The sequence below is a fragment of the Martes martes genome, assembly GCF_963455335.1.
Source record: "Martes martes genome assembly, chromosome: 3".
NCBI lineage: Eukaryota > Metazoa > Chordata > Mammalia > Carnivora > Mustelidae > Martes > Martes martes.
In genome coordinates, this window is record NC_137890.1 from 150126414 (window position 1) to 150153256 (window position 26843).

At 60.6% G+C, this 26843-nt stretch overlaps 1 protein-coding gene across 1 annotated transcript in view; it reads right to left on the reverse strand.

Annotated features, from left to right (window-relative positions):
* Positions 1–6971: 6971 nt before the first annotated feature.
* Positions 6972–26843, reverse strand: part of CROCC2 (ciliary rootlet coiled-coil, rootletin family member 2) — a gene marked incomplete at both ends in the record, with an annotated part of 60567 nt that continues 40695 nt past the window's right edge. The window contains 12 exons of the mRNA XM_080799417.1: positions 6972–7227; positions 7778–8054; positions 11995–12059; positions 12227–12606; positions 12813–12962; positions 19920–20086; positions 20825–20945; positions 21307–21485; positions 21673–22012; positions 23845–24024; positions 25020–25179; positions 25792–26009. Coding sequence (XP_080655543.1) covers positions 6972–7227; positions 7778–8054; positions 11995–12059; positions 12227–12606; positions 12813–12962; positions 19920–20086; positions 20825–20945; positions 21307–21485; positions 21673–22012; positions 23845–24024; positions 25020–25179; positions 25792–26009 — 2493 coding nt within the window. The remainder of the gene's footprint in view (positions 7228–7777; positions 8055–11994; positions 12060–12226; positions 12607–12812; positions 12963–19919; positions 20087–20824; positions 20946–21306; positions 21486–21672; positions 22013–23844; positions 24025–25019; positions 25180–25791; positions 26010–26843) is intronic.

The following is a 26843-nucleotide window of genomic DNA, read 5'->3' on the forward strand; positions in this document are numbered from 1 at the left end:
CGCCGAGGATCGGCGGCCGGGACGCAGCGGAGCACAGCGGGGCCGGAGCGGGGGTGCAGCGGGGATAGCGCGGGGACAGCGCGGGGACTCAGCGGGGCCGGAACGGGGACGCAGCGGGGACGCAGCGGGGACCGCGCGGCGACAGAGCGGGGACGCAGCGGGGACAGCGCGGGAGCGCAGCGGGGACGCAGCGGGGACCGACGGCTTGGCAGCTCGTGCGGGGCCGGAGCCGGCGGGGCCAGGCGGGGTGCGGGGAGCGCGGCGCGCAGTCGGTGGGGTTCCGCGCGCTCGGCCGAGCCGCGCTCGGGTCGCGGCTCCGCGAAGGAAGGCGCCGTGCGGGACCGCGCTCAGGGCCGGCCCCGCCCCAGGGGCCGCGATTTAAATATCCAGCCGGGCGGTCACCGGACCTGGGCGGGTCCTGGGCGGGGTCATGCAAATAACACCGCTCTTAAAGCGCCAGGCCTCTGGGAGGGCGGGGCGCGGGAGGGCGGGGCGCTCGCGACGCGCCCGGCCGCGTTGGCTTTGAGGCGCAGTTCTCTGGTCCTCCGCTTTGCTTCGCGGACCAGCGTCCTGTGGCGGGGGTCATCCTCCTCCTCCGTGGGTCCCCAGTTGTCAGACTAGGGCGGGCCCAATGGAAGCACCTTGCTCACACAGCAATTCTGAGACAGACCCTAAGTCCTACCTGAGATGTTGGGTCTGGGTCGCTGCCCTGCCAGGGGACCCTGTCACCCCCTGCAGACAGTGGTCAGTTGGGGCCACTCAGGCTTAACAGTGCCTGGATACCCTTGTGGAAGTGGCCAAAGGCCAGCCCCCTGCAGCTCCCAAACTCTGGGCCTGTGGACATTTACTTGCTCCTGGCCCTGGAGGTGAGGTTTCCCTCTCTTTTTGTGAGGGCCCCTGGCCTGGGGGACTTCAGGGCATTAGAAAAGGTGTTTGTGCCCTGCACAGCCGCATCAGGAGAAATTCCCGGGGAGGTTTCCCGACTGGTTCAGGATCCTAAGGGAACCTCACAGTAAGAGACTCTTCAGCAGACTCCTGGGTTTAGTGGCTGTCAGTGGGGAATACAGGTCCACGTGGGCCTGGGGGCAGGTGGATAGATGCTCCTGGGCTTGGTGGATGGAGCCCACAACCCAGATTCTGTGTCCCAAGTTCGTGGCCATCCCAGCTCTTCTTCTGTCCCTGGAACCACTGACCTCACACCTTGTTCTGAATGTTTGTCCCTCCTCAGGCTCAGTGCAGGGCCCTCTCCCATCCTCCCTGCCCTCAGAATCTGGCGTTGGGGGATGTGTGACTGCGAGCCAAGCCCGGAGCCCCTGAAGACAACGGGGCACCCACCAAGGATAAGTGGAAAGAGCCAGCACTACCAATGAGTTTCTGGGAGCTTTTATGTCTGGCTCTGTATTTTTCTGTGTGTCCTAGAATGTCTTCAGTGAGCAACTGTTATTTCACAGTTAGCCAGGAACATTAATGTGACTTTGAAGAAACAGTGGACAGGTCCTCGGAGTGTGACGGTTTGACTCTGCGGGTTACAGACATAGGCTAGAATCAGGGAAGAATTTAAGGAGGCACCACCCAGAGAACAAGGTCCCCCAAAACTTCTCTCTAATTCCACTGAGCTCGGCTGCAAGAGGGCCAGCCCTGAGGCCAGGCTCCTGCCTTGGGGACGCCCCAGGACAGCAGGACAACTGCATGCTTCCAATGAAGGATGAAAAAGATCAAGGCCTCGCATCTCTGGAGGACAAAAGTCAGAAATGACATCTGATGGCCGGGGCTGTGCAGGGAACAGAATCCCAAGTTCACACGGCTCTCTGCAGGAACCCAGGGAGGAAGGGCACGTTCCCACTTGCTCATGTTCGCTTACTCACACACACATGCATGCACACTCTCACACACACAGACACGACACTCAAACACCCACACACCCACACTCCATCACAACTGCTCACACACACCTGCTCACAGACCCAGCAGCTGCCCACCTGCCCACGGGCACCTTTTCTGCTCCCCCTCCTGAGCACACAAGTCCAGGGAACCTAGTCAAGGCCCATTTCTGGGCTAGATTTGGGGGGAACAGGGCTGTCCCAGAGCCCAGCATACCTATGGGCACAGAGTGCCCACTAGATGCATCCAGAAAAGGACTGTTTCTCCAGACATGGTGGGAGTGGTTGCCCTAGACAAGGGGTCCCAACCAGGCCATACAAGCATGTCTCCTGGGTGTCTTAGTGAGGCCATGCTTAGGCCTGGGCCCCACCCCAGAGAGCAGGTGCCTGTGGGTCCAGGTCAGAGCCAGCCACAGGCAGACCCTTGGGTCATGGTCCCCAATGAGGTCTTATCTACCTGGGGCCCGTGCCTGGCTTTCTGGGCCAATTTGTACCTGGTCTGGGAGACAGGGGGTTAACATGAGGTCCCACCATCGCTGGGCAGCACATTAAAAAACAAAACAAAACAAAACAACCAAAACCCAAAACAAAACGAACTCTCCACCCTGCCCCAATAACTCCACAGGCAAAAAAAAGAGGGAAAAAAAATTTTTTTTTCAGGTGCTAAAAATATTATCAGGAAATACTTTTCAGCAATGTGCCGTTTTAGGTTCCCCCCTGGACTCAAGGGCGCCTTTGTCTCTGCCACAGAAAGTCCACATTTATCAAAACCAAAGTCGTTTTTATCAAGCAGGCTCATGTTCCTGCGACCAGGAAATCTGAGCCTCCCCAACAGGCCTGTGACAGCTTAGTTCAGGGCCTGGGTATGTGTGCAATTTCGATGGGGGAGCCCCCGAGCCGACCCCGGGATACCCCAGGACTTGGGGCTCCATACAGGACAAGGTAGGGAGTGTCCTTCCCCACAACACACCTGGTGGGGTCCCTGCAGGGCTGGGATCAGGGACCCTGGGCGGGGCTGCGTGTGGGGCGGGGCTGCACGCGGGGCGGAGCCTGATGGGCTGCCCCTCCCACAGCTCCCTCCCCAGGGGTCCCCAGACCTATGTGAAACTAGAAACACCTAACTCTAACCCCAGGTAACCCCCGTCCCCACCAGTTCCGGGAACAAGGCTAGGAGGTTCTAGGGCCATTGGGTCCAGCTCTCGTGGAAGCCCACCCAGCCTGGTTATTACACGGTGAGGCTGGATGGGGTCTTGGCACAGCTGGTCCACTGAGGCAGAGACGGGCACACCTGGCTTAGGGTGATAGCATTCCTCACACGAAGGGACTATCCTTGAGTCCTGGGCCCACTCGGCTTCTGCCCTAATGTGCGGCATGGAGGCACGGCCTCCAAGGAGCCCCCGCGCAGCTGGACACCCACAATGGGATCGCCGCTGTTGGTCTTAGGGAAATGACCAGAACAGGCTTCCACATTTACTCCCTGGGATGTTCACTGCTGCTTCGTTTGGTCAAACAACAGAGAGGAATTAGAAACACTTTGAGCCAGAGAATTGGCAGGGACAGGCCAAAAATGGTTACAGGTGGGCTCAGGTTGGGGCTCTGTCTTCCCTTCGGGTGATGAGAGACCGCTGGGTGCGGGTCAGTGCCAGGCAGCCTCACCCTCCTGCCCCTGGCTCAGGGGTGAAGCCTCCACTTACGGACTGTCCTGCAGCCTCCAGGGACAGCTGCCACAGGAGGGCTCTTGTGGGGCCCAGGGCCTGGCTTTTTGCTGGGAGGTTCGGCAGCTGGTGAAATCATGCTTCGGTGGCATTTTTAATGATGTGGGACAAAGCTCAGGGTAAAACGGTGACTACGAGTCTTTAGAAAGAGTATCCATTGCCGCGTCTACCGTGTCTTTGGCCCCCCCAGCCACTGGCCTGTACATGTGCCAGGAGAAAGAACTGCTCAGATTTTAGGATCTGCACTGATGGCTTATGGGTGGTAGTTTTCTTATTATGTTTTTTGTAAAATTTTTATTTGCAGGGCGCCCGGGTGGCTCAGTTGGTTGGGCCTTCTGCTCAGGTCATGATTTCAGGGTCCTGGGATCAGCTCCACATTGGGCTCCCTGCTCAGTAGCGGGGTCGGGGGGGGGGGGCGCTGCTTCTCCCTCTGCCACACCCCCTGCGTGTGTTTTCTCATACTCTCTCTGACAAATAAATAAAATCTTCAAAAAAAATTTTTTTATTTGCAGTTATTTAAAAAATATGAATGTTTTAGAAGCCCGAATATCAGTGACCCTGGTTCCAGCTGGCCTCCCTGGTCCTGTGGCCCATTTCCTGCTCCAGCTGCGGCGGGAGGTTCTGCCTCCCTCAAAGGCCAGGGCGCTTCCGGGGGGGCCGGGGTTTGTCCCCTCAGGGTGCCCCTTCACCCTCTCCTGCCTGGTCTTCGTCATGGGAATCACAGCCTTCCTTGGGCCCCCAGAGTGGCGCTTTCTCTGTGGCTCTCTGGCTCCCCCCGCTCCGTTTACCCCCACCATGCTGTGGGCACAGGGCCTGTTTGCTGACTCCTGGGAAGGCTGTTGCCCCAGATGCCTGGCGGTGCCCCCCGTGAGGGCTACGGTGTGTTGGTGCTGCCCCCCACTGCCGACAGCTCTTGATGGTGCCGATCTGGGCCATACTTCACAGAGGACTCCCCATGCCGCTCTGGGGTGGAGTTGCCCCATTTGACGGGACTGAGGCCAGAGAGCCCATCCAGGATCACACAGCTGCAGGGGGTGGAGCTAGGGTTGGTCCAGGGCTGATGACCCCCAGACGGATACTGGGGCTGCCGGGCTCTTCCAGGCTGGAGGCCTCCACACAGCTCGGCCAAGGAAGAAGCTGGGAGCCTTTCCCCTCAGCATCCAGGGAGGGCATGGGCAGCCATCCAGCACTGGCCCTCGTGCACTCGGCCTGGCCCCTGCCCCAGGACCTCACCTCCAGGAGGGTGGGGTGCGTGGTGCGTGTGAGGACAGGAGGAGGCCCAGCCAGGCTCCAGCACCCCAGGCACTGGGCCTCACATTGCTTGGTGTCCCCAGCCCGTCTCTGTCCTCCAGCAACAGGATGCTGGGCGTGCAGCCTCACTGGCCACATGGGTGTGGGGCCTCTGGGCATCACCTGACCTCTTGCTGACTGTCCTGTGGCCTTGGTCCAGAAGCAAGGCCTTGTGGAGTCCCCGTCTCCTCATGTGTCAACAGGTGCCCCAGGGAGATGCTGGGGGAACAGAGCCTGGCTCCTGGTTCAATGGGAATTGTCAGTGTCCTACTACTGGAAGGCTTAAGAAAACACCAATTTACTTACATTAGGAAAATCTTTTTTTTCCCTAAGTATATGACTTTATGTTGAATAAATAGAAATAGCATCTCTTACATGGATTGAACTATTCATTAAAATATGCAGGTCTCGGAGGTCTCACAGGTGCTTTGAACATCCCTCCTGTGCATGCGGGGAGAGCACGGACTTCACCACAGAGAATGCCGGTCGGGTTATGGGGAGCTTTCATTTTATTTTTTATTTTTTTAAAACATTTTATTTATTTATTTGACAGAGACACAGTGAGAGAGGGAATACAAGCAGGGGGAGTGGGAGAGGGAGAAGCAGGTTCCGTGCCGAGCAGGGAGCCCGATGTGGGGCTCATCCCATGACCCCGGGATCACAACCTAAGCAGAAGGCAGATGCCCAACGACTGAGCCCCCAGGTGCCCCAAGGGATGCCTCCCTTTTAATACCGGGGAGCCACCCTGACCATCTGGTGCCTGCAATGCACCTTCCTCTCACCCATGGGCATCTTTGTAGCTCTTCTGGGCTGGGAGCTACGGTCCAGAGGGACGACCCATGTGACAGCTGTGGGTGCCACAGTCAGGCAGAGAGGAAAGTGTCCCCACACACCCCCATCTCCAGCTTCTTGTCCCTTCCTCACACCCCCATCCCTTGGGTCCTTCTGCTGGGGGTGGGGGTTTGGGGATCCATTTGCTACCTGAGGGCCACCCCTTCCCTCTCAAGGCCCCACTCTTGCCCATTCTGCAGAACACTCCAGCAGTCAGGGTATGGCCGCCTGATGCCCTCCCCCGCCTGTGATCCACCCTGATGGGCGGGTATCACACGCAGATACCAGCCCTAAAACTTTCTTTGCCCACAGTGGTCATTGTTAATTGTCCCCTAGCTCTTCCTCTCTGAGCCTGAGCTGAACTTCAGAATCCTTTTCAACCCAATCCCCACTAATCGGGCAGGGCAGAGGGCAGACCGAGGCCTGCTGCCGATCTCCCTCCAGCCACTGCTTTTGTACACTTCATGCCCCGTGGTAACTCCATCCCTGTGTTCACGCAGAAAGCAAAGCCTGACCGGCAGCCTGCTTTAAGCTTGGGGTCATCCCGGCAACAGACAGTTGGCGATGGCCCATCTGGGCCATGGCTACAAGGCCCAAACTCCCTTGGCCGTGCCCACGCCCCGGAGGGCAGCCAGCACCTGTGGCTGCAGACCCCGCTGCCTAGCCGTGGCCCCACACCCTCTATGCGAGAGGCCATTGGGACCAGTGTGAATGGGGCAATGAGTGAAAATGCTAACAGGCCACTCTGCAGAGGCTCAAGATGGCTGCCTTGGTCTCCCAGCAAGTTGGGTTGGGTTCCCACAGGAATTTTCCCAGAGTTTATAGGCTGGAAAAGTGGGAAGCTCTGTAACAACCCAAACTCTCACAGGCTGGGGCTTCTCGTGGCCCGTGAGTCACGGGGACTGGTTTCTGAGTCATTTCCAGCCACCTGCCGCTGGGACGGGCCTGCAGTTCCTGGATACCGGAGGTCCCGCGGCCTCTGGATGTGGGGAAGTGGTGGCTGGGCCTCGCAGGACATTATGTTTTTGGCTCCAGTTGGTGGAAATACTTTCCATGTGTTTCCCCGTGTTTATAGAGCCAAGGGCACGGAATGCAGCCTACGGCCACGGAAGCCAGCCTGCCGGGGCCGGCTCCCAGGGTCGGCCCAGACCAGTGTGTCCGAGCAGAAGCAGGGCCAGACCGGTGCGGGCTATGGGTGGCTCCCTGCGGCGGAGGACTGTCCTGGAGCACAGTGTCCCGCAGGCCGGGAGGAGCGCTATGCTGGGGGAGCAGCAGAGCGCTGGTGACACAGGCCCCCTGGGGCGGGAGTGGTGGTCTCGGGGCTGGGGCTGCCTGCACCACACTCTGTGAACAGCACGAGGCCCCGGTTTTCCTGGCGGGGGCTTCGCGAGCCCTGGCTGCTCACGGCTGTGATGGGCAGGCTGCCTGGGGCCATTCTGCAGGCGGGCTCATTTTCTGGCCCGGGCGGCCTGGCTGAGGCGGGCTTGTTGCTGCTTCTTCGGACTGGCCACCTGGGGGCGGGGCAGGAGCTCAGGTAGGGGGGCAGGCCCCGCCGGCAGGGCCCCCAAGCACGGGGTTGTGCAGAGATCTGTGGCTCCTGAGGAGAGGAGCCGTGTGTAGGAGAGAAACATTGGATGGTGGACAGGCTCACCAGCTGCCAGACAGGACAATGCCCAAGTATGCGGGTCCTCAGGACAGAGGCAGTTGTGTGCAGTGGACAAAACCCCTTCCCTTCAGGCCATGAAAGCACTCAGGATGATAAGGAAATTCGTGCTCCTTGGTTTCTCGGTTTGGGACATGGGCTCGTGGGTTCGGGACACTAATTTGGGGGTGACACTGGTGTCACTTTACTTTTCTGGGTCTCAGTTCCCTCAGGTGTCAAATGAGGGTTTTGACCCCATGGCTCTGAGGTCTCTGATGGCTCAGAGCCCGAGGGTCAGCTCCAGCAGGTGCGTGTGGGGGGTTGCAGGGACAGAGCAGGTCCATGCCCAAGGCCACATACACCACTGTTCTTGCCTCCTGACTCTGACCTCTGATCCAGGAACTGTCACCACTACTCGCCTTAAGGGCACAAAGAGGGTGGTGACCTGTTCCGGGATCCTCACTCCGGCCCTCGGTGAGCCATGGGAGTGACGGGATGGAAGGGTGAGAATCCCAGGGTTGGTTGGATCCCCCAGCGGCGGTTTGGGATCCCGCCGCTGGAGGGCCTTCCGCCGCGGATGCTGGCCCGTCTGCACCCCTCCCTCCACCTGGACATGGAGGTCTGGGCCCACTGCTCCTCCAGGCCTGTCAATGGCCACGGGTGGGTGGGGTCCCGGCACCACAGGGCCTATGTAGCCTACAGCCAGACCCCGGGACGTGGCTTGGCCTCCGGGGCCAGGTTTTGCTGCTGCTGGGCCGCCAGCTCCCAGAGCCGTGGGGCTCAGGCCGGTTCCCGCTCCGCTCTCTGGACCTGCTGCCCTCCTACCTGCGTGTTGCATGGAGTCTCCCCAGGCAGATGTCCTGCCTTCCCCTTGGGGCTGCCAGTCCTTCCTCCAGCCCCCAGCTGGCTGCACTACTGTCTGCAGGGCACGGGCCCCAACCTGGCACTGGCAAGCAGGTCTAGAGGTGAGCACATGTTCACACTCTGGTGTTTAAATGGCATCCTAGTCTCTGCCTGGCTGGACCGGGGGGTCCTGCTGGTGTCACAGGCCAACTCTCGCCCCTTGCTCCTCTTGCCAAGTCATTGTGCAGAGGGAGGGGTCTGCCCCGCAGAGGAAGGGGCGATGCCCCCAGCACGCAGAGGGGCAGCCCCGGGACTTGCCCACAGGCCTGCCTGACCCTGTGTTTCACATGCTCTTCTGGTCCATGCCTGGCTCACAAGGTCCCCTGACCATGCTACCAATCCCATGGGGCCTCGGAGAGACCAGGAGGGGTCCCTCGAGCCCTGCTGGTTCCACCTCTGCCTATGACTCGAGCTGTGACCCTGGTAGACCCCATTGTCGTCTGGGGCCATGTCTTCTCATCTGTGTGGTGTAGAAACAGTCCAGCCTGTCCATCCCATCTGCATAGGCAAGTTCGTGGGGTGGTGGTGGTGGTGTGGAGCACCCTTCTGAGACCCAGACACTCCTGGACCCCCCATCCTCTCCCCCATCCCCAGGCCGGAGCGCAGGAAGCTCCTCTGCCCGCTAACCTGCAGCTGCTGGTTTGGCCTCAGGGCCCCGTCCCTGTCCTGCCTCGGTCGTTCCTTCTTGGCTCCTGGCCAGGCCGTGTCCCCTTCCCTCCTCAGCATCTCCTGCTCCATCTGCAAGAGCCCAGACAGCAGAGCCTGCGGTGGCCTCCTGGCAGGTGGGTGGGGTCAGGCCAGCCTTCACTGTGGGGAGAACATAGAGGGCTCTGGAAAGGGCTCTGTGTCGCCTGAGAGCAGGCTGGGGAGGGGGAAGGTCCTGCACCGGGGAGAGGGCTGAAGAAGGAGAACAGGGTGGCCTCCTGCACCTGGCAAGGTGCAGAGCCCCTCCCGGCATCCCCTGCCCCACGGAACCTCAGTCCCCTGCACTCAGGTGCCCCCAGCCAGCTCCCAGGCCCTGGACACTCACTGATCCTGTCCCAGCAAGCCTGTGTGCCCACCATCTATCTTCCCTGGAGGTGCAGTTTGCCCATGCAGAAACCCCTCTTGGTGACCCTCCCCCCACGCCAGGCCCAGGGCCCCGAGGTTAAATATCATGTGATGGAGAAGGCAGACACTTCCAACGGGAAGGTTGGTAGGGGCTCCTTTCGTCTGTTGCAGGTGATCCTCGTGGAGGAAGGAGCTGCCGCCCCAGGTCATGCCTTGTGGGTGCCTGACATGGACGGTCTCATCCTCGGAAGTCCCTGGGTGGGCAATAGGCCAGTCCGCAGCTGGGGTAGGGTCAGAACCCAGGGCCTGCTCTCTGAACCAGGCCCCCTGCACTGCCCTGCTACGTCTGCCCTGTGGGTCTCTGTGCCGGGTGGGGGTGGGGTGCCTCTGAGGGCCTCCAGGCTAGCCCTCCCTTCCGTGTCCTCCTGGCCCACGCTTCTGCCCTGGGGGCTGGTCCCGCAGAGCCCGGGAGACCTGGTGGCCTGGCCCACCGGGAAAGTTTGTGGTCAGTGATAGGAGGGTAGCGTCACAAAAATAAGGACTCCTTTCTTCTTCAGCGGTCAGAAAAACAAAGAGTCCACTTCCACTGAAAAAGGAAGTCCTGTTTCTTTAAAAATCCAGCTACGCTCCTGGAATCATATGTTAAAAAGAGAAAAGTGAAATCCAAAATAAATAAATGGCCACATCCGGGTTTCCCCTCCTGAGACACCAATAAAGGGTTTATGGGTTTGGGGGCCCCTCACAGCTGACCTCCTGGAACTCATTAGCTGTTCCTCCCCTCCCCGACCTGGGCTGCAGGGGCCCCCCAGCTGGCTCTGGTGCCCTGGGCAATACCACTGTGCCCAGGCCACTGCTCCCAGCAAAGGCCACGGAGGCTCCCTCAGCCCAGCAGCTCAGCGGCTGGTCCACCCTCCAGGACAAGCAGGATTCCTGGGACCTCAGGGGCTGGCCAACCCTCATTCCTGGGAGGGCAGGTGGTTCTGCAGGGACAGGCTGGCCAGCGGCTTCCAGTGACTGTCGTGACCTGCAGGCCTCCGGGCCTGCATCCTGCCCCTGATCCCGTTCTCAGGGCCTCTGGTCCCATTGCCACCCCACTGAGCTGACCACATGTCCCGCTTGTCCCTGAGTCCATGTCAGCTGGATAGCGTGTGTCCGGTGGCCAGGGCCTGCCCCAGGAGAGATGTTCATGTGTGCCTGGGAACACATAGAGCGGCCGACACTCTCCTGGTGGTTCTGGGCCCACAGTGCCCTCGCCTGGTGGGGCCTCACTGCTCTCCTGTGGGGCGTGTTGCTCAGTGCTTATTAAGGAGAGCTGCCGGAGACCAGGGCTGGAGGCTGCATTGGGCCTGGGCTGGCCTTTGAAGGCAGCTGTCATTCTCACAGGGACTTAGCTGCTCCTTACTCGAGAAGCAGCCCTGTCTCCTGACCCTGCTGTGGCTGGTGGGCTTTCACTCCTCAGTGGTGTCCACACCCTTTGCTGTATCCTCTGTCCTCCAAAGTCTGGGAGCTCGGGACCCCCAGCACCCGTCATTCATTCATGGGCTACCACTCGGTGTGGTGAGGCCATGCCATCCCCTGGCCCAGATGAGCGTGCCTCGCATAAAGCTGGTCTATGCAGGCCTTGGTGAGCAGAGGAAGCAGTGGCCAGCTCGGGGATCTCCTGGGTCCCAGGCGGCCTCTGAGAGGCGGTGGCCAGACGCTGCTGTCTGGAGCAGCCATGAGTGAGGAACGCCCTCCCTTCTGGGTCTGGTTCTCTCTACGCAGGTGAGCCCACATTGGCAGAACTCCCCCACACCTTTGCCAGGGCCAGCACCACAGAACACTGCAGACACTGCCTGTGTGCAGCCGGCAGCGCCACTCCCTGTGCTCCTCCTTGGTGCCCGCTCGTAGGGACAGGCGATGAGGGTCTCTGCCCAGTTGCGGCCCAGACATGGTCCTTGAGGCCCCTGGTCATGGTCTGGGTGGTGGCCAGGGCAGCAGGAAACGTGCATATCCTCATCTCAGCGAAGCCTTGGGAAGGCCACCCTACTCTGGGGACCGCGGCTGAGGCCCTCAGCCACTCCCAACGCTGGGACTACTGCTTTCCCACTTTGTGGATGGGGTCACTGAGCGCCTCAGGCCCCAGGTCGTCAGTCCAGCAAAGGCTGTCCCCAACCTCCCCTATTTCCTCCATATTCCCCACTCTAGTCCCCGTCCTGCTTGTCTCTGGAGCGGGCTCTGAGGACGTCAGAATCCCAGGGCCCACAACATGGCTGGTGCCCTCTGTGGCAGGCAGTAGAGCTGGCAGATCTCACACTCACATCCCTGTTCCTGTTTCTGGGGAGCTGAGGTAGCCCTTCCAGGACAAGGGAGCTGCCCCTTGGACGACAGGAACGCCATTTCCTTTCTCTTGGCACCAGGACAGTGCTCTGGCAAACTCCACCACCCATTTCAACCATAATGGCTTCGCTTTGGCCTCTTTCATACATGGAGACCAGATCCATTCACAGCTGGGGACAGTGTGGCTGTCAGAATCCCTGGCCAGTGGGCCCCTGGGGTGGGCCCTGCCCCTCGGCCTCTCTGCTGTTCCCTTGCTTGCTGCAGGACTGGGGGCCGCTGGTCGCCCTGCCCTACCTTGCCCCGTGTGGAGACTGCTGGGGTGGCAAGACCGGCGTCCCCCCTTCACCACGGGTGCGTACCTCACCTGTTGCCCTGGTGCAGTCGGTGGGGCCCTGACCGGGGGCCATTTCCAACATGGACAGCAGAACCCTGGACTCCAGGGGTCGGCAGTGAGGCGGGCCACAAGGCTCCCCGCAGGGCTCTGGCTCAGATACTGGGACAAACCCGGGGCCATTTGCTATGACCTGTGGTGCCTCCCCAAGGAGAGCAGAAGTAGCCGGGGTGTCACCAACAGGGAGGGGAGTGTTGTGGGTCACCCTCCAGCGCCAAGGCGGCCCTGAGCTCGGAGAGGGGTGGCCGAGTGCAGAGCGGGCGCTTTCCTCAGCAGCAGGTGCCGGTGCAGCGCCTCCCGCAGCCTGCCGCGGCCCGGACCCCCACGCCCCTTTCCCCGCCCCTTTCCCCGCCCCCCTGGAGCCGCGGGCCCGCCCACCAGCCCCGCCCCCGCGCGCAGCCCCGCGAGCTCCCCCTGTAGGCGGGCCAGCTCGTGCGCGGTGTCTGCTCCCGCGGGGCGCGCCTCCCTGTGCGCTGTGCCGCGCAACCCGCTCTCTCGCCTCTGGCTGCGGCTGCTGAGAGCCTGGGCCCCGCCTCCAGGCTCCACTAGTGTCTCCCCCTGAGCTGCACGTCCACAACCATCCCTCTGTCGTAGGGGCGCTTACTGTGGGCAGGCCTCGGGCCTCTGACCCTTCCCGCCTCAGTTTCCGTGTGGTCTGGAGGTTGATGGTTGTCTGGTTGGCTCTGGGTGTGAACACCTGCCTCAGGCATCTCCCAGAGCCTCCCTTCAGCCCCCCCCCCCCCAGGCGGATGATTGCCTAAAGAGAATGCCCTGCCCTCTGGGTCACTCACCTGTGGGAAGGGCTCCCCCATTCCCCCTGCCTCCTGGCATCTGCGCTCCAGGCAGGTGACCTGCTCTTCCAGCAGATTCCCTCTCTGGGCCCGGCCCTGGCTGTGACTTTTGCTCTCATCCAGGGCCCTGTGCAGGACGTCCAGTTGCTCCTAGGGAGAGGAAGGCATAGGGTCTCCTGGAAACATGGCTCCCTGGGAAGGAAAAGCCCAGGGCGTCTGCTTGGGCCACACAGGTCACTCGGAAGAGGCAAGAACAGGTCAAGTACAACGTGCACCCATCAGGTAGTTTAGGACAGAACTGTGGTGGGGAGGGGGCCGGGGTGCAGGACTTGCTGCGAGGCTCCACTTGGCAGGTCCTCTGCTGCCATCAGAGTGGCCTCAGAAGACACACCTGGCATCCCCCGCCCCCTGCTTCCAGCCCTTGGAATGAACGTGACAGTCCCCCTGAGCTCATGGAGACTGTGGCGCTCAGCCCTCCTACCCCACTTTCCCCACCTTCTGCCTCTATCAGCACGTGTTCCCCTCCCCCTGCCCTTCCAACCCTGCCCAGGAGTGCTGGCCCAGGACAACTACCCCTGCCCCACAGACACCAACAGCCAGGCCCCTGGGATTGGCCACGGCCCCTTCTCCTCCATCCACAGCATTTGTCCCAAATGCTGGCATGACTGTGGCCCTGCTCCTGGAGGAGGCGGTTTCAGAGGAAGGAGGGGAGCGACCCCCTGGCGGACCTCACGGGCGACCCCCTCGGGCGATCCCATGGGCAGAGCTGGACGTACTTCCTTTGGTCTCATGCTGTAGTACTTTAGAAAATGGACAGTGGGGAGGCCAGTGCTTATGCCTAAAATGGCAGGGTTTCACCCTTCCCTGTGAGTTTGGAAACTACCATTTTCTGTCTGTGCACATTTCTAGGAGAAAAGCAGAGGTTTCCTTCAAATATGGCTTAAATATTTCATGGTATTTTAAAGAGGCCCAAACCACTTATGTGAAGCATTGTGCTCCTCTTGTAATGACTCAGCTGTTACGGAATCCAAATTAGCCGTTATAATTGAACAGGGAACCCTTCATGCATAAAGCCTGCTGCACCACGAGTTCTCCTTCCTCCCGTGGCTTGGGTTCCGAGTCCTGGTGCTGCGCGAGATGTGGGTTAGGCCAGCGCGCCTGCACACCCAGCTTCAGTCTGAGGGTTCAAATAGCCACAGGAAAGCGGGAACTGCAGCCCCACACAGGTCCTGCCCTCTGGGGGCCCTCGGGCCAGTCCCAGGAGAGCCCGGTGCCAGGCAGCGCTCAGATGTAAGGGGGACTTGGTTCCCTGGACTCTGGGCTCTGCCCCGTCTGCCTGCCAGTTTGTCCATCCTGGTGTAAACCCCTCCTGCTTTGACCATTCCAGCCTTATCACCAGCTTTACTGTTGTTTTTCAAAATTTCCATTAAAAATATCAAATGCGTATTCTTCTCTGTATACTTTGCAATCATCGTGCCCTGTTTCCCTCCAAACATACCATTAAAAAAAAAAAAAAAGACAAAACCAAACCAACAGAGCAAAGAACCAACAAACAACCTACAAATCAGGAACATACACACAGATCCATCCAGAAGCTGATCGAAAGACCCTAACTGCCTCAGAGCCTCATGCTCTCCCCAGTAAGATCTGTTGCGGCAGCAGGAAGAGGCACACATGGCATTATTCTTTTAAATAACCCTTGCACTAAGAAGTAAAAATGAAAACTCCTAGAAAACCGGTAAAAAGAAAAAGCATTCACACCAGAAATCTGTGGCATGCCCACCACGCCACAGGTGGGGAAAATGGGATAACAGGGAATGCTCTGCTGAGAGACAAAGCCCGCACATAAACCCGTCACCTACTCGTTTTAGGAAAGGAGAGAGATCACAACACTATTAATAGAAGCCACAATGAATCACTGTAAGTAAAAATGAGAGGAGAGATAAAGCTGATTCTTTGAAAAGACCAATAAAACAGACAAACGGCTGGTGGGTAGAATTAAGAGAAACAAACAGGAATCTCCAACAGCATGGAACAGATGTGGCCACGGATACAAATACAGCAGAACCTCGGGTGTCCAATAGTTCCAGCTCCAGGTAGGACTCAATATGAACAAAATGTGGAATAGACAACACACTCGGGGCCTTGGCGATGCAGTTGAAAATAGGAGTGGGAGGCCCGCAGATGGTAAAGGTCGGAGGAGGCGGGGGACGGAGCGACTGTGGGCAAGGGGATGGGAGGAGCAGGCCCATCCCATGCACCCTTTCAGGGAAGCTGAGTTGGGCTGGGCAGTGACATAGGTGACAGAAAAAGGTGGAAAGCCCACCAGTTCATTGTATGAAGAGAAAATCATCGGAACACCCAAACTCAGAGAAATTGGGCACCCTGCAGGGCTCAGGGCATCACATCCGGCCAGGGGGACACTGCCCACCTGTGTGGCCCACCCTGCCCCATCTGCCAGCGGAGGAGCTACTGGAACTGGATGGATGCCCGGCTAGGCCCCGGTACCAGGGTTCTGGAGAAGAGGGGGGACGTGAGCAGACCGCAGGGTGGCTCTGGACAGTTTGAGTGGCACCAGTGCCGCAAGGACCCCGAGAGCCCCTCTCTCCTGGGAAGCTGTGACCCGCCTCTGATGGGGGTGGGACCCCACCAGTCGCCTCTCCCAGGGGTGTCCGTGCCCCCCGCCACACTTGCTTGGAGGCCGCCAGCTGCCTGCAGGACCCTCGCGTGGGGTGTGGGCATGTGTCCTGATGCTCTGGGCCCGGCTCTGCATGGCTGATCTGTTGAATTCCCAGGGTAGCCCTGGAAACGGGGAGGGATTTGCTCTCAAACAAGAATCTTACTGTTTGCATAGCACAGCCTACCATTTAATTAGAAAAATATGTTTTTAATTAACTTTCTCTTAACAAACACATTGGCTCATGTGAAACAGGAGAGAACCCAGTCCATGAAAGTGAAAGCAGTTATGTTGGATGCAGACCTTGCTCTAGCCCATGCTGGCAGCCTGGCCACCTGAGTGGCAGAGGGCGGCGGGGGTGGGGAGTATGGCCACGGGCCGGAGCCCTGCTTGGATCTGCTGTTTGTCAAAAGGGCCTGGGGCCTCTGGGCCTCCAGTGGGTCTGAATTCCCCTCCCACGTGCCCACCTCAACTGCCCGCAAGTTACAAAAGTTGGAAAAAGCTTCCTCAGGGTTGGAGAGCAGAGACTTTGGGGGTTCCCACGACTTGGAGGCAGATGGAATGAAGTGGCCTAAAAATAGGAGAATTATCAAAATTCTAGGAACAACTTGAGCACCTACACGTCACTGAAAAATGGAGTAAATCCTTAAGGAGAAAAATCCACATGAATAGAGAAGATCTGAACAACAACCAAGCCATCTGCACCCGTGTGAGGAAGCCTCACAGGGAAACCTGCCAGAACCCCAGGGATGCTGACACAGAGAGAGCCCGGGCTGCAGGGGAGACCTCAAGGCCTCCAGTCCCCTGGCAAGCAAGTGCCAGGGGGAGGAGCCCAGGACACCCCCCACCACAGCCAGCTGTGCCCCTGAGAACGGGGCCTTTACCTCCCAGTCCCTGGAGTGGGAAAGTTCTGGAATCTCTCCGTGCTGTCTCCTCCTCGGTCCTGCCAGCTCCCCATGGACCCCACAGCCCCCGGGGCTCCCCTTTCTGTCTGTCTTTTAGTGTCAGCCTGAAATATCTGGACAGGGACATGTGAAGTCCCAAGTGGGTCCTCCTCACTCCCAACTTGGAACAAGACCAGATCCCCTTCTTTGAAGCCACGCAGAAGGAAAACATCTCGACAGTAACAACCAACTATGGCTCAAGAGACAAAGTTAATCTGAGGGAGCGAATCTGAGGGTCTTGAATGAAAAGAGAACGGAGTTTATGCAAGAAATGGGAACAGGTGTCTGAAGATGTGTACCGACTGCCTCAAGAAGGGGATGCCATGGTGGGAGCTGGAGTGGGAACAATCGAGATGAAAAACACAAGGACCGACCCAGGGCGGTGAGGACAGGGATTGGATAAGACAGGGCAGTCAGATCGGCTAACCTGGGTGAAGACCGTGAGTTCTCCGGGACATGGGTGGGGGGTCAGGGACAAGAAGGTGACAGCAGCAAAAGGGCAAGCCCAGAGAGCAGGGCTGGGCTGCAGGGCATTTTGGGACAAAAGAATGGGGAGGGGGAGAAGAGATGTTTTTTAAGTGGAAATCACATGCCTCAGCTGAAGACAGACTTGATTTTGCAGAGAGCTCCACAGGCCCAGGTTCAAACAACAGAGGGAGCAAGTCAATGTTTTGGCACATTTTTGAATTTCAGAGATAAGCGGGCCTTCTGGCTCCCACTCTGGAGGGAACAGTTCAAACAGCCCCCAACACACTTACCTTCCTTGAACCCATCTGAGAATGAGGTCACAGTGCAAACACTGGATGAAATCCAAGTAGACTCAGGCCTTCCCAGAGAGCTGGGCTTCGAGCTCACTCACCCGTGTCCCCTGCACAGGCGACAAGCCCGCGGACGTGGGGCACTGACTGCCGATGCCTGGTGTCGTGGGCAGAGCTCCCGCACGGCCTGGACCTGCGGCCCCCAGATCACCTGTGAGCGCCTTGGGTCATGTCGCAGATGTGGTCATCCACGTGGGCCTGACTAACCCCAGGAGCCCCACAGGCTGGTGGCAGGGGGCAGCAGTGGGGTTCGGGTGTGAGGGTCCTGTGGCCATTGCCGTGTTTTGAGAGCCCCTAAGAAGGTCCAGGCCCGGGGCCAGAGATGCCTCCGGAAGCCACTCTGTCCTCAGATGGGTGGAAGGCTGCCAGGAGCCTGTGGGGGCTTCTGCCAAGAGCTTCAGGTGAAGGCGCAGCCTGGCCCATCCTGGGGTGTGGAGTCCTGCCGGCAGGGCCTTCTGGCCCGCAGGACTGGGAGCCATAGATGGGTGCGCCCTCCGTCTGTGGTAATGGCTGCGGAGCAGGCAAAAGGCATATATGGTTGGGCTGCTGGGAGTAGAAAGACTTTGGGGTCTGCGGAGGGCAGGGGGTTCAGGTTCAGGGGCAGGCCCTACGTGGACCACCACTGGGCACCTAGAAGGAAGGTGGAAGTGGGCAGTCTGGAGCAGGACAGGGCCCCGGCAGAGAGATAGTCTCCGTAAGCCTCCAGGCACGGGTGCAGAAGCCTAGCAGCTGCGGGGAGGGCTGCCAGAAGGGGTCCCCCTGCCCAGCACAGGGCAGCATCTGTTGTCATGCGTACTGTTGTAACACTCCCCCACCCCCACGAAAGGCCAAGGGGAGCAAATAACCATAAGATAAAAGGATGGAATGGAAGTCATGAGGAAGCATTAAATCAGCAAGTGTCCTATCAGCAATCAGAGAGAACCAGAGTGTGGAAATTACTGCAAAACTTGTAAGTGGGGTAAATTCCCTTGGAAAAGGCAGAGACTCCATCCAGAGGGGCTCAGAGCCAAGGCTGGGCTGAGGAAATGACTGAAAACCTACAGGGGTGGGGAGGGCAGAGCCAGGATGTGGGGCAGGGCAGAGGAGCCCTGCAGGAGGAGGCGGGCGCAGTGGAACTCCAGGCAAACAGCATTTAGCGGCACTCGGCCCTCCAGGTGCTAAGTCAGAGCAGCCGAGAAACTTCAAATTCTGAAGAACATGCCATAGAAATCTATAAACCCAAGACTCTTAGAAATAAAAGACGTCCCCCCCCCAACTGTAGTGGCAAAATTTAACACATCACTCTTAGCTTTGATGAACTCTGGGGACGGATCTAATGTGGAGTATCATATTTAAGATGTATTTCAAAGTGTGTAACGTGCAAACAGAAAGCGTTATTTTCAAGTGTGCACAGAAGATGCACATGTGAACGCAGACTCAGCCCACCTGCTCCAGTCGCTCGGACCCGGGCGTCTCTCGGGTATCTTACCAGTCTGGCCACAAGCCCAGCCAGACCCCCGGGCCTCACCACTGCTCCTCCAAGCCCTCCCCAGCAGCGGTGGGACTCCAGGTGTCCTCACAGATGTCCAGGCTGGGTCTCAGTCCCAGCCTCCCGAGCTCCCTGGTGCTTTCTCTGCAGGTCCACCTCTGCCCCCTGTCCCTCGCCCCACAGGAGGCCCCTCCCCACGGGCTCTGGGCCCCACAGTGGACCGAGGACTCTGAGGACCACCAGGCTCTGCACCTGTTCTCTGAGCCCTCTGAGGTGCGGGCTGCCTTCAGGCCCCGGAGAGCCTGGCCAGCCCACCACTCCCACACACCAGCCAAGCCACCTTGACTTCCAAGATCTAGCAGTGCCAGATCTCTGGGTCTGTGGGGCTGTGACTGCTGGTCCTGCCCCCCAGGTCCCGTTCGGCCCCTCTCCTCTGCTGTTCCCATCAGTGTCATCTTTCCAGGACAGGGCCAGGGACCCTGATTCCCCAAGACACCTCTGGGGAGCCTGTGTTCCCTCCCCTCATGTGCTGGTCCCTGTGCCCTGAAGGGCCTCAAAGAGCTTTCTGGAAATGGCAGGCTGGAGCTTCAACTGCCCAGACCCCGCTGCTCCCCAGCCTAGTCCTGCGGGGAGGGGGTATTCTGGCCCACTCCCAGCATTGTTTTGACTTGTGACCTTGCGTGGGGTGCAGGGCCCCCCTGTCCAGCCAGACCTCCCCCACCTCCAGCCCAGCGTCCTTCCTTGAAAGCAGGGGACCCAAGGCCACCTTCACAGCACAAAGCCTGTATGTGGGGACATTTACCCCAATTCATCTTGTGTGACCTCCTACGTCGGAGTGACACAGTAAGCCTGTCCTGCAGTGGCGTAAGTGTGACCCCACAGAAGGCTCTGAGGCTGGGCCAGTGTCACCGTAGGCCTGCCGGTGTGGCCACAGAGAGAGGGATGGGCTGGGGAAGCTGGGGGTCCGCCACGGGGGCCAAGTCTCTCCCTACCCAGGTCTATTTCCCAGTCTGTAAAATAAGGGCAGGGACCACCTCCACAATAGCTCTACCAGGGACCCTAATGAGCTCTGTGGGGCCCCCATGTCCCTCGAGGCCACCTGCTCTGTCCCAGCTGTGCCTCTGCCCACAGGGACCCCCGTCCCCCAGAAGCCCTCCCAGTCTCCTCTCGCCCTCCGATCCCCCTGGCCAAGGGCCCCACCTGCAGCCTCCGCTTCTCCCAGCTGGCCGCCCGCACACTCGCCAGGTGCTCCAGCTCCAGCCTTCTGAGCGCCTCCTCTCGCAGGGCCCGCGCCGCCTGTGCACTGCTCCTCTCACGGTCTGCCTGGCACCGAGCTGTGTGGTAGAGGCTTGCCTGGCTCCCAGGCTCTGTGGGGTAGCCACATGCGGGACTGCCCCTGCCCATTTCAGAGGCCAGGAGACTGAGGCTGGGTGAGTTTGAGTGTCTGGCACCTGGAAGGGGTTGCTGGAGAGGCCCCCCTCTGAGGACTCCCTGCTCCTCCCATCTGAAGCTCAAAGATCCCTGGGGGTGGGTCTGGGGTCCTGGCTCCCTCTGCCTACTTCTCTTTCTCTCCGACCTTCTTTCCTTCCACAGACATTCCTCCTTTGAGACTGTGCTAGGCCCTGGGCCCACCTTCCAGGCAGACCCGCTAATGGGTGGGGGGACAGAGGACAGTAATGCAATTGGGGTGACTAGCAGGGCAGGGCACTCTCTGAGGGGACAGGGAGAGGGGTCAGAGACCTGATGTGGAGATGGGCCTCATGACTGTCAGTGAAAGAGGGTCCCTCCACAGTCTGTGCAAAGGCCCTGAGGTAGGGTTTGTAAGAGGCCAGTGTGGCAGGAGGGCCTGGAGGCCCCGCAGGGTCTCTGGACTTTATTCCCTTGTGATGCGGAGGCTGCTGTTGAGAAAACAGCCAGCCAGCTGGCCCGTGCCAGCCACATCCCAGGGAGGCACACAGGTCTGGTGTGGCCCCCGTGGCCCAGGCCTGAGCAGCTCCCAGGACTGCACACACCCAGCAGCAGGGGTGAGGCACCCGGGACCCCCTGAGGTGGTGGTGGGCCCCGCATAGCGCTCCCTGAGGGCAGGGTGAGGGAAGGGAGCTCACCTCCCTCAGCCTCTGCCAGCGCAGTCTGCAGCTGGCCCACACGGCTCTGGGCTCGGGCGCTCTCGCTCTCCGCCTTGCTCAGCCGGCCGCTCAGGCTTACTGCCTGGAAGTGCCAGTCGTCCTAGGTGGAAGGACCCAGATCAGGGGGTGGCCTGGGAGGGAAGGGAGGGCCGAAGGCTCGGGTGGGAGGCTTGGGGGGTTTGGCGTGCTGACCTTGACCCCTGTGGGCATCAGAGTGACTCCCATTTGGAGGAAGAGAGGAGCTGGGCCATTTGGGGCAGTTGGTCTGTGGGACACCATGGTATTTACTGCTATTTCTCAGGCCAAAGAAAGGACAATGTGAACACTGAGGGGCTCAGGGACCCACAGGGCCCCTCCAGGGTCTCAGCAGGCCTGGGATGGATGGACAGATGGACAGCAGAGCGATGAGCAGTTTCCTCCCATTTCAGGGGCCCTGGGGCATGTCCTCTCCACCCCCTTACCCGTTCCTTCTGGGTGTCCCGCAGCTGCTGTGTCAGGTCCCACAGGGCGTCCCGCACGGAGGCTATGTCCACCTCTGGGCTGGGGTCCCCCGGTGCAGGGGAGGACCATCGCGGTGGTGAGCGGGACCGGCCAGGACTGGCCCTCTGCTGTGCGGAGCGAACCTGTATGCCATCTGAGCCTGCAGGACGGGGTCAGCTGAGGGGACGGGGTGGGGATGCGGTGACAGCCCCCATCCCCAGGGAGTTGGGGAGGTCATGGGGGTCTAGGCCCCTCACGGTGTGGGTCGTGAGGCCTGTGGGGGGCTGTGTTCTAAGTGAGTGCCGAGCCAGGACAGGAGCCCACCCGAAGCCACCGAGGACACTGACCTTTACTGGGGGAGCCTGAGGGGCTCTGTCCCTGGAGCCCCAGGCCATGGCAAAGCGTGGACCACAGCCGGCCCAGCTGGCCCTCCGCATCCCGCCTGGCACCCTCAGCCTGAGCGAGCTCCTGCTCTAGCCCGTGGATCTGGCCGCAGGCCTCGTCCAGGTGAGCCCGCAGCCCCTCCACTGCCCCTCGGGCCTGCTGCAGCTTCCTGGTCGTGGTGCGAAGCTCGGCCCGGAGAGCATGCTCAGCGCCCTGGCTCTGGCAGAGACGTGCCTCCAGCCTCTGCTTCTGGGCCTCCGCTCCAGCCTCTACCTCCTCCAGCCTCTGCTGCAGCCTCAGGACCTGCAGGAAGGATGTAAGGCCGTCCCAGAGTCCTCTGCCCTCGCAGCCCTGCCCCCAGGCCTCTCGTCCTGACCTCTCCTGAGGGAGTCCCTCAGACCCTCCCCATCAGCATGTCACAGCGAGGGGCCCTTGGACCCACCTCCCGGTCCATGTTTGGCAGTGGGGACCCCGAGCCCAGGTGGGGAAGAACACCCCATGACCATGGAGAACATCCTGGCAGACACGGGAAAACCCCGGGCCTGACAGAGCTGTGACCCTAGGCTGTCCCCTCCTGTGGCCTGCCCCAGTTCCACTTGTAGCCAGCTCCGTGCTTGTGGCCTGTGGGGGCACGGGCTGGGTCAGCGTCCTCCTGAGCCCAGGGCAGGGGAGCCTCAGGGTGCCTGACACAATGACACGGGCTTCCAAGGACCAACACAGTGTGTCCGTCGAGGGCTGCCCAGCCCCTACAGCCTCGCCTAGCCCGTGGAGCACAGGGGTCGAGAGGGGGAGGCTCTGGGTTTGGGTGGCCTGCTCCACTGCTTCTCTTGGCCTGGGCCACTCTTCCTCCCTTCTCGAGTCACTCCAGCCCCCTGGGCACTCCTCCCCACGGGTCCTCTGCTGGGCCTGCTCCCCTCTCTTCTCCGGTAGCCTGGGCTAGGCGCAGAGGGACCCTCCCTGACCCACTGCTCATCTGTAGCAGCCCATCCCGTCATTCCCAGTTAGACTGCCCTGTCTGCTACTGCAGACCATGCTCACAGCCTGACCTGTGCACCATGCCCCTGGGATGTGTACCTTCAGCCACACGACGTGCCCTGTAAACACCTATGAGTGATGGCGGGACCGACAGCAGCACTGTCACCCCTAGGGAAGTGACAGGCTTGGAGGCCACAGAGCCTGCACCAGACTGTAAGTCCTAGGGTGGAGGCCTGGGCTGGGGGCAGGGCCGGGCCTTGTCTCATTTCCTATCTGGGTGGCCACAGTGCCAATGATTCCATTCCCAGGTGGAGGTGAGGGGCTACAGGTCACACAGTGGTCACACGGGTCGTGGGAGGGGAGTCCATGTTTTCTGGTCAATGAAACCACTGTCTGCATGACTTTGGGTCTGAACTGGGGGATCCTGGGCAGGCCAGGCTGTGAGCAGGGGTGGGTATGAGGCCACCTGGCCACCGGCAGCACACAGAGCCAGGCCTGGACAGAGGGCCTTTCCAGCTGCTGTAGGGGCAGGAGGACACGGGCCTGCAGGGAGAGAGCTGGTGGGAGAGTGTGTGCATGTGAGCACATGGTCAGGGCCGGTGGGACACATGTGGGCAGGTGTGGGTGTGGGTGTATGCTCTGAATCCTGAGGCTCTTTAAGAAATGGGCATTTTGGGGGTCCCAGAATGTCTCCCAGCTCAGAATGCTCCTGTCACCTGGGTGAGGCTGTCCCTTTCTAAAACACAAGAACGCTAGGAGATGCAGGGGTCACCACTTCCATGGTGTTGGGTCAGTCAGAGCCCCTGTTCCTCCACCCTGGCTGTATCCAGCCCCGCTGGGAAGTGGGACAGATGAGCACGTGGACAAGAGCCGGGCCGGGGGGCGCCTGGGTGGCTCAGTGGGTTAAAGCCTCTGCCTTCAGCTCAGGTCATGATCCCAGGGTCCTGGGATCGAGTCCCACATCGGGCTTTCTGCTCAGCAACGAGCCTGCTTCCCTTCCTCTCTCTCTGCCTGCGTCTCTGCCTACCTGTGATCTCTGTCTGTCAAATTAAATAAAATCTTTAAAAAAAAAAAAAAAAAAGAGCCGGGCCGGGTGGCCCTGGACCCCAGCCCCTCAGGCAGCACTGGTGCCTCCTCTGCCAGCTGCTCAGCTCTCCTACCTCCCTCCGGGCACCGTCGTGGGCTGCCTCGGCCTCCGCGGCCAGCCTCTGCATCTGCAGCACCTCCTGCTGACTCTGTTGCTGCTGCTGCTGCTGGTGCTGGGCGCCCTGTGCGCCCCGGACCTGCAGTTGGATCACCTCTTGGCTCTTTCTCCGGTTCTCAGCCTCCAGCATGCTCACCTGTGAGTGAGCATGGGGTTGCCAGGGCCCTCCTGGACCCCTGCCTCTGCTCACATGTTCTGGGGGGTCACCCTCCTTTGAGGCAGCGCCCACACTCAAGGTGTCGGAGGTGGGGGTGCCCTCGGAGCCAGGACACCATGTGGGCAGGAGTGGGCTGGGGTCAGTGTCAGGGGTGCTGCTCTGGTCTCTTCACCGGCTCTCACTCACAGAGAGCCTTGTTCCACCACCTCTCCGAGCCTCCATGGGCTCACATGAAAGGGAATATACTAGAACCTTCCTTACAGGAGGACTGTGGGGGTGGGAGGAGGGAGGTGAAGGAGATGCCTGGTCTGGAGGGAGCACAGGGCATCTCACGACCCTCTCCAAGTCTGAGGAAGTCTGACAGAAAGGGCCGCAGAGGCTTGAAAAGGGCTCCAGCCTCAAGGGGCATCTTGGGCTCTTGTCTGAGCCGTTGTGGGCCAACCCCCTGCCCCGCCCCGCCATGAACTCAGCACAAGTGGCTCTTGACTTTGGAAGCCGAGGTGGATAGATGAAACAGCACAGCTGTTCTCTGAGCCCGAGGTGGCCATGCAGGGAGGAAGCCATGGGGGAGCCTGGGGGACGCCCCAGCTGACAGCCAGCCTGGCCCTGCGGCGCATGAGCCTGTCGCTGCAGGCCGGCTGGGCCCTGCCCGCAAGGCCCCCACTGTGGAGTGTTCTTGGCACATGCCCTCTGTGCCCTGGCTGAATTCCTGATCCGTAGGGTCCATGAGAGTCCAAGTGCTTGTTCTTAGCCATTAGGTCCGTACCCCCTGGGGCACACGGAACTGGGAGCCCCATGGGTCTCAGTAGGGCCCTCTGGCAGGCGGCTTCCAGCATGGGGGCAGAATATTCCAGAGCCACAGGAAGCAAAGCCCTGTCCTGGAGCTCCCACTCCAGCCAGTGAGTGCCCTGGGGCCTGGGGGTGGGGGTGGGGACACCCATGTGGGGGCGGGGCTGCAGGATGGTGGCCCTCACCTGTCTGCCCATCTCCTGGAGTTCCCGGCGTGCATCTGCCTGGGCCTGCTCCACCTCCCTCAGACTGGCCCGCAGCTCACAGGCCTCCTTCTGGGCCATGGCCCGGGCCTCCTCCAGGACCAGAACCTTCTGCTCCCCTTCCTCCTTGGACCTCTGAAAACTGAGCCACGGGTCACAGGCAGGGGCTCCCACATCGCATCCCACACAGAGACTTCTTGCCACCCACCCCACTCTGGCCTGATGCCTCTCCTGTGGCTTGTTTCTCCAGGGTCCCAGGGCCCAGCCTCCTTGGGGCTGCCTCCCTATCCCTTTGGGGTAGATGAGGGCTGAACGCCCAACTGGCTCTGCCCCTTTCCGTGTTTCCAGACCCTCCCCCTGCCATGCTCCTCTCTCTAACCACACTCCCAGAGACCCAATGTCCAGCAGCAGCCCCACACCTCTGCCACCCCCCTTCGAGGGCTGCGGTGCCAGCCTCGCTGTCCCCAGAGCCCCGGACCAGGCCCCTCAGCCTCAGTCTGCTCTCCAGCCCTTGGCCATCTCCTGCTGGCCACGTGGGACCTGTCTGGCATCGAGGGCGGGACTGCTGTGTTGGTATCTCGGCCTTCCCCTCCCCAGGGGTCAGCCCTTCAGATAGGCAGCCGGCACCCTGGTCGGCTCAGTGAGTCCACCCCACCACCATCTGGCCCATGGGAGATCGGGAGATGGTCCCACATCCCACATCCTTTGTCCCTGGGATGACCTTTGGGGCCGTGCGGGCTCCAAGGGGAGGTACCTGGCTTTCTCCTTCTCAGCCCTGCGGATGGTGGCCCGAAGCTCAGCGTTGGAGCGCTGCAGCACGTCCTTCTCACGGGCCTCATCTCCCAGGGCCCGCTGGGCCTCCAGGACCTCCCTGTGAAGTCCCTCCCGGCTCTCCTCGCTGTCCCGAAGCTCCTGGCGCAGCACAGCCAGCCCCTCCCGGGCCTCGTCCAGCTGGGCCCGCAGCCTCTCAGCCTAAGGGAGGAGCACGGGCTGTACGGCCCGCTGGGAGCAGGCAGCAGGGGCTTGGGGCCAGGCTCTGGCCTTGTGTTTCCAAGGGCTTAAAGGAGAAGCAGATGACCTGGATTTGCCCACCCGGGCGGTCACCTCACCTAAATGCCGTGAGGCCATGGAGCGGTTCACAAGGGCTGATCCCTGAGCCCTGGGAGGTGACTCTGACCCTCCTGGCCTTGGTGTTGCCCCGCCCCCTTCCTGGGCTCCAGGGATGCTGGTCACTGGTCAGCCCACACATCCGCCCACACCCAGGTCCAGAGGCCTCTGCTTGATGGCCCGCCCCACCTGCTGTCCCCTTCAGTGATAGTGTGGCATAGGGCCACTGTCCACCCCGATGTGGGCAGCAGGGCCAGGGGCCTGGGCTCCCGATCCCTGCATGGTTGTGGGCACACCCTCCCCCTCGGCCCTCATTTCTCTGTCTCATGGGAGGCCGGGGGAGGCTGGGTCTCTGGGTAGTGGCCCTTAGAAGGTCCTCTGGGGCCAGGCTGTTCAACGACTTGGGCAGCAGGCACTGTCCGTTGCATGACTGCTCTATGCATAGTGCCCCACAGAAACACGGACCCTAAATGCAAGGGGTGGGGGGCAGCAGGGCTCCAGGTGGGTGGGCTCTGGGGCCAGCGGGAACCATGTGCCACACAGCCACCCCAGTCGGGGCTCAGCCGCCCAGACTCTAGCTTCTGCAAGCAGACCCAAGGATTGGGAGACGCTCTGGGCGTGAGTCCTTGTCCTCTGTCCCTGTCAGACCCATTCCAGGCCCAGAAGGGGACCCCCATCACACTGTCCTCCCCACACCAG